General features: G+C 33.3%; 1 protein-coding gene across 1 annotated transcript in view; it reads right to left on the reverse strand.

Annotated features, from left to right (window-relative positions):
* LOC145303420 (cyclin-Y-like) overlaps nucleotides 1-19,165 on the reverse strand; it is an 85,646-nt gene that overhangs the window by 13,831 nt on the left and 52,650 nt on the right. Inside the window, exons 4-6 of the mRNA XM_080144749.1 lie at nucleotides 17,711-17,920; nucleotides 12,525-12,644; nucleotides 3,040-3,206 (exon numbers count right to left, since the gene is read on the reverse strand). Coding sequence (XP_080000875.1) covers nucleotides 3,040-3,206; nucleotides 12,525-12,644; nucleotides 17,711-17,920 — 497 coding nt within the window. The remainder of the gene's footprint in view (nucleotides 1-3,039; nucleotides 3,207-12,524; nucleotides 12,645-17,710; nucleotides 17,921-19,165) is intronic.

Raw genomic sequence — 19,165 nt, forward strand, 5'->3', positions numbered from 1 at the left:
CCAGCACGACAAATGGGACAATTATGGCATGTATGGTGAACACACAATGGCATGTTCAAAATCGATTTTCATAATATTTTATAAAATGATTTTCATATGATGATCGTTATTGCCAAAACTGAAACCGATTTTAGTATTTGTAGATTCTGCTCCCCATTGAACATTTCTCTATTGTTTTTCTTCCTTCTGTTTTTTGTTTTACTAATTAGGCACAACCCAGATACTATTCGACGATAAGGGCTAATGAGATTATTAATTGAGTGATTAACAACATCACCTGATCTAATATATACGTGTGTGTGTGTGTGCGCGCCTATAGGCATAAAAATTGCTAATATTCATTTTAAAATATTATGGTAAAGCCCTTTAAAGAAATTGATATTGAACCCTATTTAGTAAATAGTAAAGAAAAAACAATTAACTAGCGAACATGTATGTATCATTCCAACTTCCTGTTGTAGAATACTCTTGTGGTTAATGATTATGACAACCTGCTGATATGACATCATAAAATATTATCTAGCATATATATACGTTGTAGATAAAAAAATAAATACCTGCTGTGTTAATAAGAATGGTCATATTCGTGGTCTGTGAAACTTTTGAAATTTTTTTTTATGCGCAGATGAAGCTTAGTTGTGCAAATTTATAATTGATGAACCGTTATATACTTATATATTATTTAATTGGAATTCAACATTGAGATGAGTATTATTTATTAATTTATTGCAGACTATTATCCTCATCTTTTCTAGTTGTTTCACGACGTTTTGACAAACTATTCCTGTTATATACTTGTATGCTAACACTGTGGGCTGAAACAATTGTACACAAGGTATTACCAATAAAAGAGCAATATTTTGAAAATAAGTAAATACTTGTGTCTATTCCTTTTAACATGGTATCTTTAAAAAAAATATTTATAGCTCTAGTATGGCACTATCGAGCTATCTAAAAGAGAACTTTGTTATTTATTCATATGTAGTTAAATTACGTCTAAACATAACTTTGTTTCATAATTTTAGGCATGCACATTTCTATTTGGACTTAAATTACGAGCCAGGAGAGACCAGAAGCGGGCGTTGCCCCCTGCACAGACTCTTCAACTTTGTTTATTGTTGGTTTTTCCTCATGTTACTCACAATACGTGAAGAGCAAAAACTATAAACTGAAACAAAACATGTCTCACAATGTCTATTTTGGTTCCTTCATAAGAAACTATGAAATATTACTCGCCCCTTTTCAGTTCTCTCAACGTGAATTGAGTTGGGTGCATGGCATGTGGGTTGATATGTCGCAGATTCATACTATAGTTAAGTTAAACAGAATGTGGAGTTTTGTGCATTTGTTCTATGTGCTGACCATGCATAGAATGATTTTTTGGAGAAACTTTTGGCACCTAGTGGCCTTTGTCTTTCCCACTAAAAATGTTTCATTTCCACATCTTTTAAAGTAACCAATTAGCAATCTTCATCCTCATCGCAGCAGTATTTGACTTTGCTTGTTACTATGTGACTTAGCATTTTTTCTTTCCTTTTATTTTTAGGAGAGGAACAGAGACAGATAGGTAGGGTTTTTTCATCTGGCTGTCTTCCACTCACATGAAAGGGTGAGTGATTGGGCATGTTGCTCGTGACTAAAAAGGGGAAAGGATAGGCTAATTCTCTGGCCCCACTATGATTTCCCATTGCAGCAGATAATTGCTATTAGAATAACCTCTATCTCTGTTGAAAGTAGATTCACAATAAACAAAAAAAAGTGCAAGGTCTATTTTACAACCTGTATATTAATAAAAGTATTATATATTACAAATAAATAATAAAACTCCTTTTTGTAATCCTTGTGAAGTCAATGACCACAGGAAATTAGTAATGATGAGTCAAATGGGCAGAATTTGATTATTTAGGACAGTTCAACAAGTAGTTGTTAACATTGGAGTTGAAAATGCCTGTGTTGTATTCACTAAAAGAAAAAAAGATTTTTTATTAAACTAAGAGGGAGACAAGTCTGCTAAAAACAGTTTTTAACCAGTTCTAAGAATGACTATGCTTAAACTTGGTTTTGAGAATTATCAATTTTTGTGAGACGTAACATATACTAGTAACCGATTGTCTTTTAATTTCATCATCATTAAATCTGATATCGTGCTTATTCAACATGATAATCAGACTCCGACTTATAAAAGTGGTCTTACTTCAACATAAGAAATCTTTTTTCACTAATAGATGTAATGAATATGATTACATCCAGGTCCTTTCAAAAATATGATTGGTTGGTTAAGCCATAAATACTGACTGGTAGAGCCACCTAAGGAGAGATGTCAAAAAGTATGCCGAAAAATACTAGCTCTGACCACGAACATCCATTCAGCATGGCAATCATTACTCAAAGGCTGTAACCAAGTCCACTCAGCTACTTCAAACAAATCTATTCCTTTTGTAGGACATATAACATAAGTAATAAACTTTTGTAGGACATATAACATAAGGAATAAACTGTTTATAGCATTTTAATATTAATATCACAAGGACATGTTATATAGCATTTTTATTCTAAAATAAATCAGCCTATTTTCAAATTTCACTTAATTCAACCTTTTTTATTTGGTTGGTTTTAATGAACAAAATCCCCCTCCCCTCCCCGCAATTTTTTTTTAAGTGATACAGGATGAAAAACTTATTTTCTTGATTTTCAGATACCTTGTTGGTTAGGCTGAATATACCAAAGCTGGATGAACACCTAACCATAAGTTGGCTACATTTATTTCGACATGTTAAGACAAGCAATTCTTGGATAAGAAAATGCAGAAACTGAGATGAAAGATTAACAGAAAGTGAGACGACCTACCATCACTCCTCAAGACTGACAGAAAAAGAAGGGAAATAAGTATACAATCAATAAGGAGGAGGAACAAGAGATGATAATGATATAATTTTTATCAACTTCTAAAGCTAAGAGTTGACAGCCCTGCATAGACCTACACATTGTCGTTATGTACGCATTATTTTTATTTTATTTTTTTATATATGAAATACTCACATTTCTTCCACTTGAATATCCTTCAAAATCTGACAGTAGTCAACATTCCACACAGCCTGATCATCCCAAACTTTTGATGCTAATAAAATGGCACCAAGAACAATCCGTTTCCAGTTTGAAGGAGAAATATCCATTTCAGCATAGGTCAAAAGCCGCTCAAGGTAAACCTTCAAAATAAAAGATACAAAGGGAGAATGTTTGCAATTCTTAAAAACCTTCAGTGAACGAATGAAAATAAAAAAGGCACTTGGGCATTACAATTATTTTGGACATTTTTTCATTTTTTTTTAAACTCCTTTCAGAACAGGGGTAAAACAAATCACAAAGGCCCTAAACTTTTTTTCAAAGGATTTCTCCAAAAATAGATATGAATACATTGAATAAGTGCAATTTTTTTTTTTTTTTCTTTGGACCAGAAAAAAAAACTTTTTACAATCTCAAACTTCCTTCAATGTATCTGCATGAAATGTATTACACAACAAGTAAAAGAAATGGATTCAAATTGAAATAATCAGAAAAAGAGGCCTGAAGATCTTTTTTTTTTTCCAGGGCTCATTTGGCCATAATTGCCGTTTTTATATTTATGGACATATGACATTGCTTCATATGAGTTCAGAGAGAATGGTGTTTCATATTCAATCACAAAATTTATGATTAAAACATGTTTATTAGAGAGTTGTGTATCAAATTCTTTTTCCAATATCCACAAATACTTGGTAGGGATAGTCGCACAGTGGAAATTTCATTTAAATTCAATAAATGTTCAAATAATTAAGATCTTATTCTGTGCTATTGTATTAATTTAGTGTATTTGTTCTGTTTTAACTAAAAGTTATGCAAAACTTTGACATTTTCGGATAGTGGCTTCTTGAATTATTCCCCACCTGTTTTGATAGAAGTTCCTAAAAAAATGAAAACAAAAAAATTTGTCCAAAATAACAGTAATGCACAAGAGCCCAAAAAATAGATGTATGCAATACTAGCAGAGCTATACAGCATTGCCAAAGTATTGTATGAAAAAAATATCAGTTATTAAATAAGTGTTGAATCATTAACATTAGAAAGTAGAGTGAAAAATTCCCATCCGTTAAGTAATGGGTTAATTTAGGATGAACTATTTGCAATTTAATGTCTTTATTATCAATTTAATTAAATATTTCACACAAATAGAATAAACAATATCAACAGTTCACATTATTCTGACTACTTTTTAATTTAATTACATTTTCACCCCAAACAAGGCATGTTGCCACTTTGATGTAGGGGGCTACTATCAGGGACATAAGCTACAGGGGTACTATGTAGGGAGTTGGGCAGCAAGATGTCTGTTCACATTACACTTGAACTTCTGAATGTCAGTACAGTTGGGGAAGCAGGGAACTGGAAGGGAATTCCAAAGTCTAGCAGTTCTGTGGAAAAAAAACTACTGGAGTAGAACTACTGTTCTCATCTTGAGTGTTATTTTCACATTTCGATTGCTATAACCTCCAACCTTCTTCAGGTGTATCTGCAAGGACCCATGGCATAGTAGATTGTTATATCGTAGATTATATGAATAACAAGTCATTACTGGGGTTGTACAGAAAGGGTTTATTTAGGTAAAAAGGTACACACATTTCTAAGCGTCCATTGACAGCTTAGTACTAAATTCTGTCTCCCACGTGAGGAGAGTTTGCTCGTCTTTTTATAGATGTAACAGTCCATTCATTTGAGGGGTGTTGGATCAGTCCATTATATCACCTTCCTCCCAAGCTAAATTCTTCCCTAGAATTTCGCTTCACCATTTTTTTCTTTTTTGACTTTGTCCAAAAAATTCAGTTCTTTTTCTTTTTCTTTCACTTCTCTTTAAAATTTGCGTTTGCGAATTTTTGGATTTTGGAGAGTGACTTGTATTTTCAATTACTGGTGCTTCCTTTTTTGGAGGCTCTATGTGAAAACTGTCATACAGTACTTCCATCGGTACTTCATTGTTTTTAACTATTTCAATATATCGGGGTCTGAGTTGGTTTATATGTTTTTTGTGGGAAAATGTCTGACCTTTTATAATGTAGACCATTCTTCCAATTCTTTTTGAGATTATGCCTTCTTCCCAAAAACTCTTCCCTGCCCGATAATTGTTGAAAAAAACGTTATCCCCGTCCTTGTATATCTTGTATCGTCCATTATCTTTTACACTTTTTTTTTACTTTTTTACTCGGAATTAACCGGTCGAACACAGAGCGCACTTTTCTGGCAAACATTATTTCCGCTGGGGATAAATTTGCATTTGTATTCAGATTAGGCGTTATCCTGTACACTGCTAAAAATTTCTGAAGACTTTTTTCTTCCGTGTCGATGTTATCGTTCTTTTTTAATGCTCGTTTAAACGTATCGACAAATCTTTCAGCTTGTCCGTTAGATCGAGGGCTATAAGTTGGTGTTGTGACATGCTCTATGGCCAGTGACTCACAATAGATCTTAAATTCTTGACCTTTGAACATGGTGCCATTATCACTAACAATTGTTTTTGGTACGCCAAAACGCCCAAATACCTCGTCCAATGCCTTTATTGTGTTTGCCACTGTAGGATGTTTGAATTTTAAAATTTCTGGCCATTTCGACATGCTATCTACTATTACCAGGTAATAATATCCTTTTAGAGGTCCTGCGTAATCTATATGGATCCGCGTCCATGGTATATCTGTTTTAGGCCAAGGTTGCGTCTTAATGGGCGGCGCTTTTGCTGCTAGTTGGCAACCCTTACATAATTTTATCATTTTTTCTATGTCCTGATCCATTCCAGGCCAGTACGTATATGCTCTCATTAGTGCTTTCATTCTGGAGATTCCAGGATGTCCCATGTGGAATTCTTTTAAAATTCTCTTCTGTAATACTTGAGGTATTACCACTCTATCTGCGTACATTAGAGTTTCATCGCACTTTGAAAATGGAAAAACGGTTAATCCTTTCCTCTTCTTTTCTTTTTGTCCCACTTGTTTTTTATCTTGTTAATGTATTCATCTGTTCTTGCTGCTTTTTTATTTCCTCAAGTGTTACCGGAAGTTCCCTAACAGTATTTATTAATATATCTGTTAGTTCATTTTCTTCTTTTAGTGCAGCTATAATAGTTTCTTCAAGTAATTCAGTTTTATTTGGGATCAACCTGGACAACCCATCTGCGTGTGCAATTTTGCTGGATGCTAGGTGTTTCATTTTAAAATTGTAGTTTAACAGAATCATGCTCCATCTTTGTAACCTATTAGCCGTATGAGTAGGAACTCCTTTTTTGGAACCAAAAATCGATAAAGGTTTGTGGTCCGTTTCCAAGATAAAAAATCTCCATGGATGAACCTATGAAATTTCCTCATGGCGTATACAATTGCCAGACCTTCTTTTTCTATCTGACTATAATTTTTTTCTGCGGGTAGCAAAACCCTTGAGGCATGAATAATTGGTTTAGTCGATTCATCTTTGAGTCTGTGTAGTAGCACAGCACCTAAACCGTATTCGCTCGCATCTGCTGCTACAATTAATTCTTTTTTCGGATCGTAGTGAGCTAGTGCTAAATCCGATAACAGACATTTTTTAATCTTTAGGAATGCTTCATCACATTCTTTTGTCCAGAGCCATTTTTTATTCTTTTTCAATAATTCGTTTAAAGGTGCTCTTAGTTCATGCATATTTGGGATATAAGAATTATAATAATTTGCTAGTCCCAAAAATGACTGTAGCTGCCCTATATTTTCTGGTCAAGGCATGTTTTTGATTGCTTCAGTCCTATTAGGATTAGGTTTTCTACCATTTCGATCAATCACTTGTCCCAAATATTCAATTTTGTCCATCCCAAAATTACATTTTTCGAAAGCCACTTTCAATCCATAGTTTGATATTCTCTCGAATACTTTGCCAATGTGGATTTTATGCTCTTCCACATTTTTACTTCTTATAAGGATGTCATCTAGATAAGCCATAGCAAAATCCAAACCTGCTAGCATTGTATCCATAATTTGCTGGAACAAATTTGGGGCTACTTTTAAACCAAAAGGCAAACGTTTTAGTGAAAATAGTCCTTTATGGGTATTTAATGTCAGGTACTTAGCACAATCTTCCTGGACTTTTACTTGCCAATACGCTTCAGACAAATCAATTTTTGTAAAAATTTTTCCTCCGCTTAACTTCGAAAAAATTAATTTCGTCTGGGGTAGGAAGCGGGTAGTTATGCTCCTTGAGACAATCATTTAGACCTGTCGAAAAGTCCACGCATACCCTGATTTTATTATTTTTCTTCTTAACGTAAACCGTGGGTGAAGCCCATTCAGAGTAGTCCACTTTTTCTATTACTCCAATATCTTGAAGTCTCTTTAATTCTTTCTCTATAGTTTCTAATGCTGAATATGGAACCTTTCTTTTGGGTTTGAAAACTGGTTTAGCCTTGTCCTTTAGTTCAAATTTCACCTCCGTTTTCGTGCAGCAACCCAAACCTTCAGAGAATACCTCTTTAAAATCTTTTTTTAATTCATCAATAAACTTTCCTGGTAGTTTTGACTTTTCTAAACCTGCCAGACTTACTTTATTGCAAAATGAGCTTATGGGTTTTCCCCATAAATTAAAAAGAATCATTAAGTCTATACCGAACAAATTAGAATTTTTCCCCGGTACGACATATAACTTGGTTTTCACAGCATTCTCCTTTAGAGACACATTGGTAAAAAATTCACCCTTAAATTTTAGTTTATTTCCAGACACACTTCTGGCAACTTTTTTTGTATTTTGTAACTTTGGAAACCCAATTTTCTTCCAAGTTACTTCGTCAATTATACTTATGTCGCTTCCCGTATCTAGAAGACAGTTCACATTACAGCCATTAATTTTAATTTTAATATATTTTCTTTTATCACACCTAGACTCATTTTTAGAACCAATGGTCTTTATTTCTGCTTTTCGGTATTTTCCTTTCCTGCATACCGTTGATTTATGGCCTTTTTTATTACATTTGTTACATATTTTGTATTTAAAGTAACAATCTTTAGTGAAGTGGTTTTTTCCCCCACATGTCTTACAGGATTTTTCGTGTGCACATTTCATCACCCTTTCCATTTTTTTTTCCATATTTTTTTCTTCAAAATTTTTTCCTTCGATGCTTGTATTGTCCTGCTTTAAATTTAACAGTTTCTGACACTCTTCCGTAACTTTTTGTAACGTTATTTCTGTGTCTTGGTTCATAATAGATAATATCCTTGAACGAATATCCTTATCTTTGCACAAAGATTAGACTTTTAAACATATCCTCTTTGAGGTCTTTTAATTTAAAGGATTCACAATGAGCATTCACTTTCCCTGCATAAGTAATAAAATCTTCGTCCTTCTGCTTTGTGATATTTAAACATTTATAACGTGTATAGAATAGACTATCTCGTTCACTGAAAATGTTTGACAATATTTTTATTGTTTCACTAAAAGAAATCTTTTCAGGATAAAATTCGTATACTTTGTATTTTCCTGAGATCCAAGTTTTTGAAGAAGAAGGATAATCTTCTCTTCGTCTGTCCAAGACTGACATCTCTTAGCAAAAATATTTTCGTATCTCCGAAAATATGCCGGAAAAGTTAACCCATTTGTCGGCTCGTATACAAATTCGGATAAAGAATTTGCTATTCCTTCAGGAGTGAAACGACAGTCTTTCTGCTGCGTTAAAATACTCTGTAGTATTTCGCTTTGCTTCAACTGCTGTTGCTGAAGTAATTCCATTTGTTTTTGTTGTGCAAACAATGCCGATTGCATAGTTCTAGTGAATTCCGCTAATTGCTCCATGTTAAAAAAAAAAATTTTTTTTTTTTTTTTTTTTTTTTTTTTTTTACAAAAACACACAATTAAACAAAAGATTAACTCATATGTCCTATAAATTCAATGAATTACAAGCACAATGTCCTTCCGAAGAGAAGAGAAAAAAAAACACTTCCAGCCGAATAAAACTTGAAATGGACACTTTTTTTTTTTTAAATTTCTTTTCAAAAAAATGTTCGCTTCAAAATGTAAATTTCTTTTTTTTTTTTTTAGGACTGTAACCGACTGAAACACTTACTTTTTAAATGTTGGCTCTGTCGAAGTTTTTCCTTTTTTTTTTCTTCTTCCTTCTTTGGATTTCTTTTGTTTTCTGCTCGTTAATCCTCTTGTGTGCTTATTCCTTCGCTTTGTTTTTTAGTGAGTTTCGTTCGAATTCTTCGTCGCCAGTTGTTATATCGTAGATTATATGAATAACAAGTCGTTACTGGGGTTGTACAGAAAGGGTTTATTTAGGTAAAAAGGTACACACATTTCTAAGCGTCCATTGACAGCTTAGTACTAAATTCTGTCTCCCACGTGAGGAGAGTTTGCTTGTCTTTTTATAGACGTAACAGTTCATTCATTTGAGGGGTGTTGGATCAGTCCATTATATCATAGATAAAGTACTTGGTAAAATTAAGTTGTGATACTCTCCTAGAGACTGAAAGTTCAAGCTTCAGTACAGGTGATAACTCAGAATACAATTGCAAATTACTTATGATTTCTACCCAATCATGGCTGACAGAACGAGAATCTGCTATCTTCATTCTGTTTGAAATTCTGTGCAAATTCCTGAATTCAATAGAAAGATTCCCCAAGTTTGACACGATACACATGAAAAAGGTTGGAGGTTACATTGACTAAAACATTGTGAAAATAACACTCAAAATGAAAAAAGTAGTCAGAATAATAACAAATAACGCAAATTATCGATCCTCATCTAAAAAATTAAACAATATAAAAATTCAGAATTAAAACCCAAAAATATTTTATTTACGTCATTTGGATTATTCAGATTAACTAATCGTGGTTGTTATTCTCGCAATGTTTCAGTCAATATAATCTGACCTTCAGATGCATCTTTTCGAATTTAAGAATCTATACAGAATTTCAAACTGAAAATTTTATTTAATTTACGGCTATAATGTTTTTATTCTGTTAGCCATGACCGAATAGAAGTGTAAATTTTATTTTATTTTTAGTTATTATCGCCTGTAGTAAGGATTGAACCTTCAACCTCCAGATGACTAATTTTTTTAATCTTATTCATCCTAAACAAGGCATACTGCCATTTCGACATAAGGGGTTACTATTTAGGATCGTGTCTACAGGGGACTATGTGAGGAATTGCTATTTAGGATCATGTCTACAGGGGACTATGTGAGGAGTTGCTATTTAGGATCGTGTCTACAGGGGACTATGTGAGGAGTTGCTATTTAGGATCGTATCTACAGGGGACTATGTGAGGAGTTGCTATTTAGGATCGTGTCTACAAGGGACTGAGGAGTTGCTATTTAGGATCGTGTCTACAGGGGACTATGTGAGGAGTTGAGCAGCAAGATTCACATTACATTTAAACTTTTGCATATTAGTACAGTCAGGGAAGCAGGTAACAGGGAATTATGAAGTCTGAAGAAGGAAGCTATTAAAGAAGGTTTTCCAAAATATAGAGACCTGTGTAGTGAAGGTGTGGGATTTTGCTGCTTGATAGGTTAGTTGGGTGTATGCATGTTGAGGGGGCACAAGTACTATTAAAGTACTTGTAAAACAGGCGCAGGGATACAACATTGCTGCGATGGGGCAGTCGTTGGCTCTTTGTTGACAGTGCAGAACCTATTAGATTTGAGACTCTTCTTTTTGGATCCTTTCTAAAAGCAAGAGACATAGTAGACGCACCAGCACAGATGTGGCAACAATACTCCATGCATGGGCAAATGGTGACTTTGTAGAGATACAGGATACTCTCAGGTATAAATAAGTATTTTTTATATATTTGTATGTACAGGATTCACTCCTAAACTAATCATTATGAATTTGGGAACAACTCCTAGGTATAAGAATCCAAATGGGAGCTATACTTAGTTTAATTTAGTTGTAGACAAGGTGAGGGTTGAATCCCTCTATGAAAACTCAGATATGTTTGAGTTTTGTGAAATTTTAACAGGTCATCAATTAATATTGCTCAAATTTCAATTTCTTTAAAGCATTTATTTTAGGAGGCAGAATATGGGCATAACCTCATTTGAAAATTTAAATATTTTAGATTTGCATTGAATTTGATCCATAGTCATTATAAGGGCTATGACAAGAGAATATTCTTATTGTTTTGACTCAAGTATATATATATATATATATATATATATATATATACATATATATATATATACAGTTTATCAACCAGGAGCCACAAGTATATAATATATCAACGAATACACACTCCAGAGTCAAAACAATCAAAAGAATATTCTGTTGTCCCAGCCCTAGTCATTATAAACCAATTAAGAAAGATTCCCTAAATTACAATTTCTTCTTAAGACTCTTAAATTTTAGACATTTTCTAGAATCAAAATGTAATGGATTTTGTTCAAAATTAGAATAAGGACTCTAGACATAAGGTTTCAGGGCATTATATATATATATATATATATATATTTAATCTTTGTAAGGAGACATAAAGCGATGAATTTGAGGAATTAAAAGGCCATTCAGTGTCTGGCTATTACCATCATGAAAAACAAAAATACCAAAAATAAAGAAAAATCATAGTGTTCATACCCATGATGGAAAGAAAATAATAGCATACACCAAAAATAACTGGTCAAGTAGTTTATTTTATATAAAGAAAATCAACTTTCATGGCTAAACTATGAGACTACCTCTCAACGCCATTTGTCAGAACAAGGGGGATAATTCAAACTTTTGCAAAATATTAGAAAGTTGTTCTTTACATGGGGATTGGGGTGGAGGTTGGGGGGGGAGGGGCTGCCTTCAAATTACCAATGACAGACCTGTTTCCCTCTAGCACATTATGCAGGTGGGTGATGTTTCTATAAAGATTTTTTGCTTGATTCAGTTACAAGTTGACACAAGTTCAGGTAGGAGTGTGTGGCGACCAGTCAGAGACCAACATTCAACAATAATGTGTGCTATTTCCAACGTTCTTCAACCACACCATCCTTGAACATATTTTTCAGGATTATCCAATAGTGATAGTGACCTGGAAGGAAACTGAATGTATCAAACCTGTTATATCTTGATGACATTGTCTTGCAGAGGTCGATAAGGAACAGGTGCAGGTTGCACTGGACACACTGTAGGAGATAAGAGCCTTGCATATCAATACCTTTAAGACAAAGGTATTTTCCTGCTTAGACATTCTGGAGATTTTGAGAGCACTATTTCTAAATCGCCTTTTTTTTTGAGAATATGGACTCATGAGTGTACGTCAGGTCGATAGTTTCTCTATTTAGACAGAACAGCAGAGGTCAATTGTTGAGTTGGGACCCACTAGATTCATTTTTGTGCATCCCCAAATTTATTTTTCATTTTTGTGCATCTTTATGAGGGCATCAAGAGATTTCAATATCAACCAATCTGGACAATCCTCTTGCACGGTTGAGGAATGTGGCTAATGAAAGTGATTGAATGGGGTTGAAAAAACAAAATGAAAAGCATGAACTTACCAAAGTAACAATTGCACATTCCGCTGTTAGCTGGGCTGCTGTGAACAAAGTTCGGACAAACCGGTAAATGGATTTGTGTTCTGGATCCCTTTTATCATAATCGGCAGGGACAGCTTCTTTCTGCAATTGTGAATGAATGTATGAAGAATTTATTTTATAAAAAAATGTTCGTTTTTTTACAAAAGTAATATTCTAATTATTGTAAACATTAATACTCCATAATCAACACAGGTATCGCCAGGGACAAGTTTTTGTAAACAAATAGTTATCTATTATATGTCAAACTAAATGTCATTTATTCAATAACTAGCAGAGTTACCCCTGCATTACCTGAGAGCCTGGATAAAAAATTGAATTAAACAAAATATGTGCAACATCCTTCGTTTAAAACTTCCTCCGCTGCACACATACTCAGTGACATTACATTTTAAGTAGCATGTTTCAATAATGAGCACGAAATAAATTGCCAACTTTTCTATGACCTTTAACATTTTGACCTAGTTATTCCAAAATGAAATGGCCAATATTTTGAGCAAGTTTGGTCACAATTAGTCAAGTGATGTAAACACTAGGCTGTACACAAACAAACAGTGCCAAACCAAAAAACAAACTACCGAAAACAAAACCTCCTTGGCAAATGTAATAAAAATGAAAGAGAACACTTTAGAAAGATGTAAGGCATGTATTTCTAGAGTCTTCTGTCATTGGCCTGATGATGGTAGGCCTTGAATAAGATTATAGTTGAAATGTGTACATATATGTAGCCAAAATATTTATATAAAAATTTATGTATATATATTTATGTATACACACCTATAAAATTGAGGGGGAGGTTCTTGTTCTCACATTAATATTAAAAGCCTACTTTTTCTATTTAAAAATTATTAAAACAAACTTAATATACTCAGTCAAGGATATGTGAGCAACTTCATAAAGGTTAGCTCATTTGCATATTCCTTTAAAAGCCGAGCATTATTTTTCATGGTTTCTCATTAGATGATTGGTTTCATTTAACTATTATGCTTAATTCTATTTATACATAATTTCATAGAATTGAGAATGAAAATGTTCTAACACACATGTTTACATACACATATATGTGTGTGTGTGTGTATACAGAACAATCTATCAAATTCCTCTCTGAATATTTGATCTGAAGTCTTGAAACTTAATATATAGGGAATTTGGACATGTGGTTCAATTTCAATTTTGCTTTTAGCCTGTAAAAATTGTTGCTCTCGGGTCAAATTGAAGAAGAAAAAACGTTGACCTTAGCGGGAGTAAGTCGAATAAAGCTGTTAATCGTGCACATATGCAAAAAACTTTTATAGCTTCAAGTTGCTTAATTTTTAACATTTCTTATCCATCTGACAACAGCTCATCTGTCGATAGCTCAAACAGTAATGATGCTTTAGCACTAAATGACTAAAACTAGTGCTTTTGATTCTAGCTAGTGGAACCCAAGTTATATTTCATTTTTATAACTTGAAATCTATACTATATATTAGATATAATAATCTTGAAAATGAAAATTCGCTCTACAATAATAAGTACAAAATCTGCATGAATTAAAATATAATATTAATGCATATTTTATGAATGGGCCATGCTGGGTGGCCTGCTAGTATATGTATAAGTTACCATGTGTGTGTGTGTGTGTGTGTGTGCAGAACAGTCTCTACCAAATTACTCTTACTTTTTAGTTGAAAGACTTGAAACTTGATATATAGGGGTTTTGGACCTTAGAAAAAAAATAGATTTGATTTTTAACTGGTAAAAATAGCTGCTAAGAGGGTTAAAATTGAAAAATTGGAACTTGGCAAGTCGACTTAATGCACAAATAAAAATTTATGTTTCCTTAGGTCATATGGTAGAGAATACTGCTAGAGAGCTAAATGTTTTGGTTTCGATTCTAGCTGATGCCATCCAAATCATGTTTTTTAAGTTTTGAAATCACTATTATATATTGGGTACAATAAAATAATCAATAGAGTTGGCTCTTTAATAATAAATACAAAATCTGTATAAATTAAAATAACATATTTAAGCGTATTTTACGAGTGGGCAACACAGGGCAGTGGGTACAATACAATAATCAATAGAGAATTCACTCTTATAATACATATGAAATCTGCATAAATTATGAAAATAATGGAAATAGTATTCCGACAAAATAGAGAAATGAAAAGGAACAAACCGCGCTATGTGTTCATCAACGTTTCGTCTTTATTTCATTCATCCAGAGAAAGTCTCAAAATAAAGACAAAACATTGAACACATAACACGTTTTGTTCCTTTTTATTTCTCTCTCTCTCTCTCTCTCTCTCTCTAGATAGATAGATAGATAGATAGATAGATAGATAGATATGTGCATGTGTGTATAGGTATCTTATATATAAGACTGCTTATAATTTGGTGGCGATCAAAAGAGATGAAATGAACAGAACTAAATAAATGTAGATAATAAAAGTGTCATTTTTCTTTAATAAGCTTATTTATTTCAATTCAATTTTATATATCTTTCACTTTCTGTTGTATAGAGCCCAAAAGGGCAGGGAAAAAATGTGTATATATTTTCATATTTCAGGATAAACACCCCTCTTTTTAAAAAACAAAACGTTTATTCTGTATGTCACAGAAAACATTTAAAAGTTGTTACATTTGAATATACAGTCAGAAGAAGAATTTTAGTGCTATATCTACTCTCTGCTTCCTTTGTCCCAGCTTGTTTAACTTATTAGTCTAGTGGTCTCCATTAATTCATTGTTTATATACCTCATTATAATAGTTTTCTATTCTAGTAGCTTCTTTCCAAAATTTGTGAAACTCCCTGCTATCTCCTTCCTACCTATAGCTATTTTTTTTTTCAAGACTAAGGCCAATAGGCATCTTCTGTCTTCGCAATAATTATCTTTCATTCTTGTTCGCTCCTTATATTAAGTGACTTCATGCCTTGTCCGAAGCAGTTTTAAAAAATAATATATAGGTCAAAGCTGTGAACAGGAGGAGTATACAAAAGTCTTTGATTAATTGACCTGTGTGCCTCCAGCAGATTAAAAGACAATAAATGTTCTAAAATTTATTTCATTCATGTCACTTTACCAATTGATCCAATCAATGGCAACTATCTCTTTAGGCTTTACATCAAAAGTTGAATTTTATAAAATCTTAAAAGTAAAAATACAAAAGATACTATGATGGTATAAGCTGGATGCAAAAGGGCATATATTCTATCCAAGACAATACCAGGTCTTCTTGCTAGTATATTATACGACTGTCAATTTTTGCTTCGAATACAACTGAGAGAGTAGGCAATGTGTGTAACTGTCCCATTCTGGTTAGTTTACCCAAATGAATGGGTTTAACGTCTGGCAACTTGCACAGATCATGGCATGGGCATTTCAAAAATGTTGATTATAAAAACAGAATGCTGCAAATGAAGTTCACAAAACCAATGAATAACAAGCCTCAGATTTTCGTTTAGAATTTTCCTTCTAGATTAGTTGTTCTTCCCAAGTCTACCCTGCTATTTGACATATAGTTAGAAATTAAAAAATTTGATTCATATCTTTCCAAGGATACTAGTAAAATGAAAAATGTGAGTGATCAATAACAAAAAAAGCCAAAGATAAATTTCCAAAACTTGGGCGACCATGGTCTCTCCACTAATTCTCAATGAATGCCTTTACCTGTTGGTTGGTTGGTTGTTTTTGTTTTACGGCATATAAACCCTTTTCGGGTTATTTAATGCCGAATCCAAAGATTTTGAAGAAAAATTTTTTTAATAGAATATATTTGTTGTTTTCAAGTCGATTTCTATTTAACCCATAGTTGGGACCTTAACAGGTACTATCACTCCGGGTCAGAGTGGACCTGGGAGCAATGTTAATTAAAGGGTGGCTCCACACTCCCCAAAGCCCACAAGCTGGGGCTTCACCACTGGATATAGTTTAAGGTCATATCCAGGACCCCCATTGAGGGACTTTTACCCTCTGCAGGGGGGCAGTCGGCGTATTCTAATGCCCGACCGACAGGGCCGCCTTTACCTGTGTTTGAATGGTGGAGTCGCCATTACCACTAGAAATAGAAACCTTCTTTAACCAATCCTATTTAGATTTGTTATTTATAATTGCATCTATTTACTGCAATTTACCTTTATTTATAGTTCCTATTTACTTGTCTCCTCATGAGGACAGAATTAAGCACAAGGTTAGTTCTTAATATGAAGAAAATCCAGCTCCTCAAATAGGGGCACTCTGGATCAGAACATGAATAAAAATTGTCTCAGAAAGATCTTTTCATCAATTGAGGATAGAAAAGTTGAAGTGTAATATCAGGATAGATACTACATTAGAATTTTTTTTTCAGAGTTTCAGAGGAGCCATGTTATAGGTTAATATGAAGGTGGACTTAATCAGAATTAGATTACAGCAAATCTCGAGATTCCACTTCACACTCTCAACAGAGTGATTATTCAATTCATTAGCAAGGAAAAATAATCAATTTTATCTGGCATAGGTATATTAGAACCCTCTAATAGTAGTTTTTATAATTAATGTTTATAAGGGTGTCTATTTACTTTTTTCATGTCAGTGTAAAAATATATCCATTTATTTTCGAACATAACATTTTATGTCAAATCCAATCATTTGGATAACATTGCTCACGATGAAATTAGTTTACAATTTTTATTTTTTTACACTTGTTTAAACTTTGGGTAGATAACTCATTTTTCAATTTAAAATGAGTTGTTCCCCTTTGTTTATTATTGTTACGTATTTATTTTGAAATGTCTCATATTACCAATCATCTGTACGTAAGTAATTTTAAAAATAAATTGTAGCTATGTTATTATATTGCCAATAACACAGTACAACAATAGTTTCAATCGTCAGCTTAAATGATATTTGAAAATCCAACTTTGTATATTTTATGACAAATGCATATCTGCTAATTAATTTATAATATCTAGACCATCAAATATACATATACGTCAATAAACATATCATATATACAACTTCCTCCCTCTCGATAATACAGCACAATAAAGCCACAATGTACCAGAATACAAAATTGGCAAGTCACAAAAAAAATGCCTAAAAATTCTTTAGACATTAACAGAAGACTAATACAGAAATTTAAAACTTATAAAAATTAAGCATTATTTTTTTTCCTTTCATACTTACGGACAATGGGTGGAGTTTCTCATCAAAGATGTCAAAATAGCGAGCACTATTGTCTGTTTGGCCATTGCGATCACGGTTTTTAATGTGAAAATAAATAGCGAGTGCAACAGCCTTAATGGTGTTTTTCAAGTTCGGCTGGCTTACTGTAGAGTCATCAATAAAGATTGTCGAACAGGAGCTGAATTTCTTCAGTTGGCCATATTCGGAATTCTGAAAAGAAAGAACAAAAAGTATTTAATGAATGTCTTCAGTTTCGTTCATAGTTTATCTGTAACAAAAATCATTGTGATTAATTCATCATCAACTTATTTTGCATATAATTGAATGGAAGTAAATGTGCAGACATTTTTTAAATCAAATTAGATTTGGTTAAATTTAATATAACAATTTGATATAATTGCAATTATACAAATCAAAGCAAATCAAAAGCAAAAATATAGGAGTCAATAAACTAAAGAAAAACGATTTTATTAGAAAAATAAATCCTTTTTAAATTTTAGTAATTGGAAATTGTTGTGGCATCATCCCTATATACAATAGGCTCTTCCGATAGGTATACCATACTTTGTTATTCACTCAGGCATTCAAGTTATACTGATAAGATTGTATTGCTATAAGATAACCTTATCATTCTTTTCAACATCTGTGTTTGTCTTATTATGCCCCTTGGAATATACAACAGAAATGTTAATTCATGAAAATAATTAGTCAGTAAGAAGCCTCCGTCGGTCACAGTCCACGATGGGTGGTGTATTCTTTGGATACTAGCCTGGGTGGTGTGATATAGGGGACAAGCTGTTGCTCACATAGTACATCTCCCCTCTCGACATCATCGATAGAGCCAAAGGAACTGGCAGAATGAATTTATAGATAATGTCAAACTGATTTAGGGGCTTCACTTCAAGTTTTTCCTCAAGATTTATCCCAGAAACCTCTCCGATGGATGGGTATTCCACAAGGTAGAGGATGCTTGAAATCGGGGTTTACTTTCCCTTAGATAAACTGCCTTCCAAAGCTGACAAGCTCCACCTAACAGTCAGAGAATGTTGGTTATATCAAAATGTTAAACATTTTCTTGAAACTCTAGTGACTTCACTGAGAACCATGTAACCATCTTGGAATTGTAGCTGGAAGACAGTTTGGAACGGATAGATCAACATAATTACGACTAGTAGGTTGAGAGAGGATAACCAGTTGTCTTCAAAAAGTGTAAGACAATGGAGATAATTAGACCTCAGATATGAACAATTTATATCTGGATTGCAAAGCTACTAGGGTGGTTGAGAAGTTTTGTTACCATGGTGATAGGAGCAGGCGTTAGTATGATTGCAAGAGTTAGGCATGAATGGAGTAAGAACTTTTGCCCTTACTAAGCAGCAGAGCGTTACCACTATTGAAAAATCAGGTTTTGCCATCTAAACAGAATTTCTCATCTGAATTCTCATCCATCTCCAT

Source organism: Euprymna scolopes, chromosome 19, assembly GCF_053919585.1.
Source record: "Euprymna scolopes isolate OS-2025 chromosome 19, ASM5391958v1, whole genome shotgun sequence".
NCBI lineage: Eukaryota > Metazoa > Mollusca > Cephalopoda > Sepiida > Sepiolidae > Euprymna > Euprymna scolopes.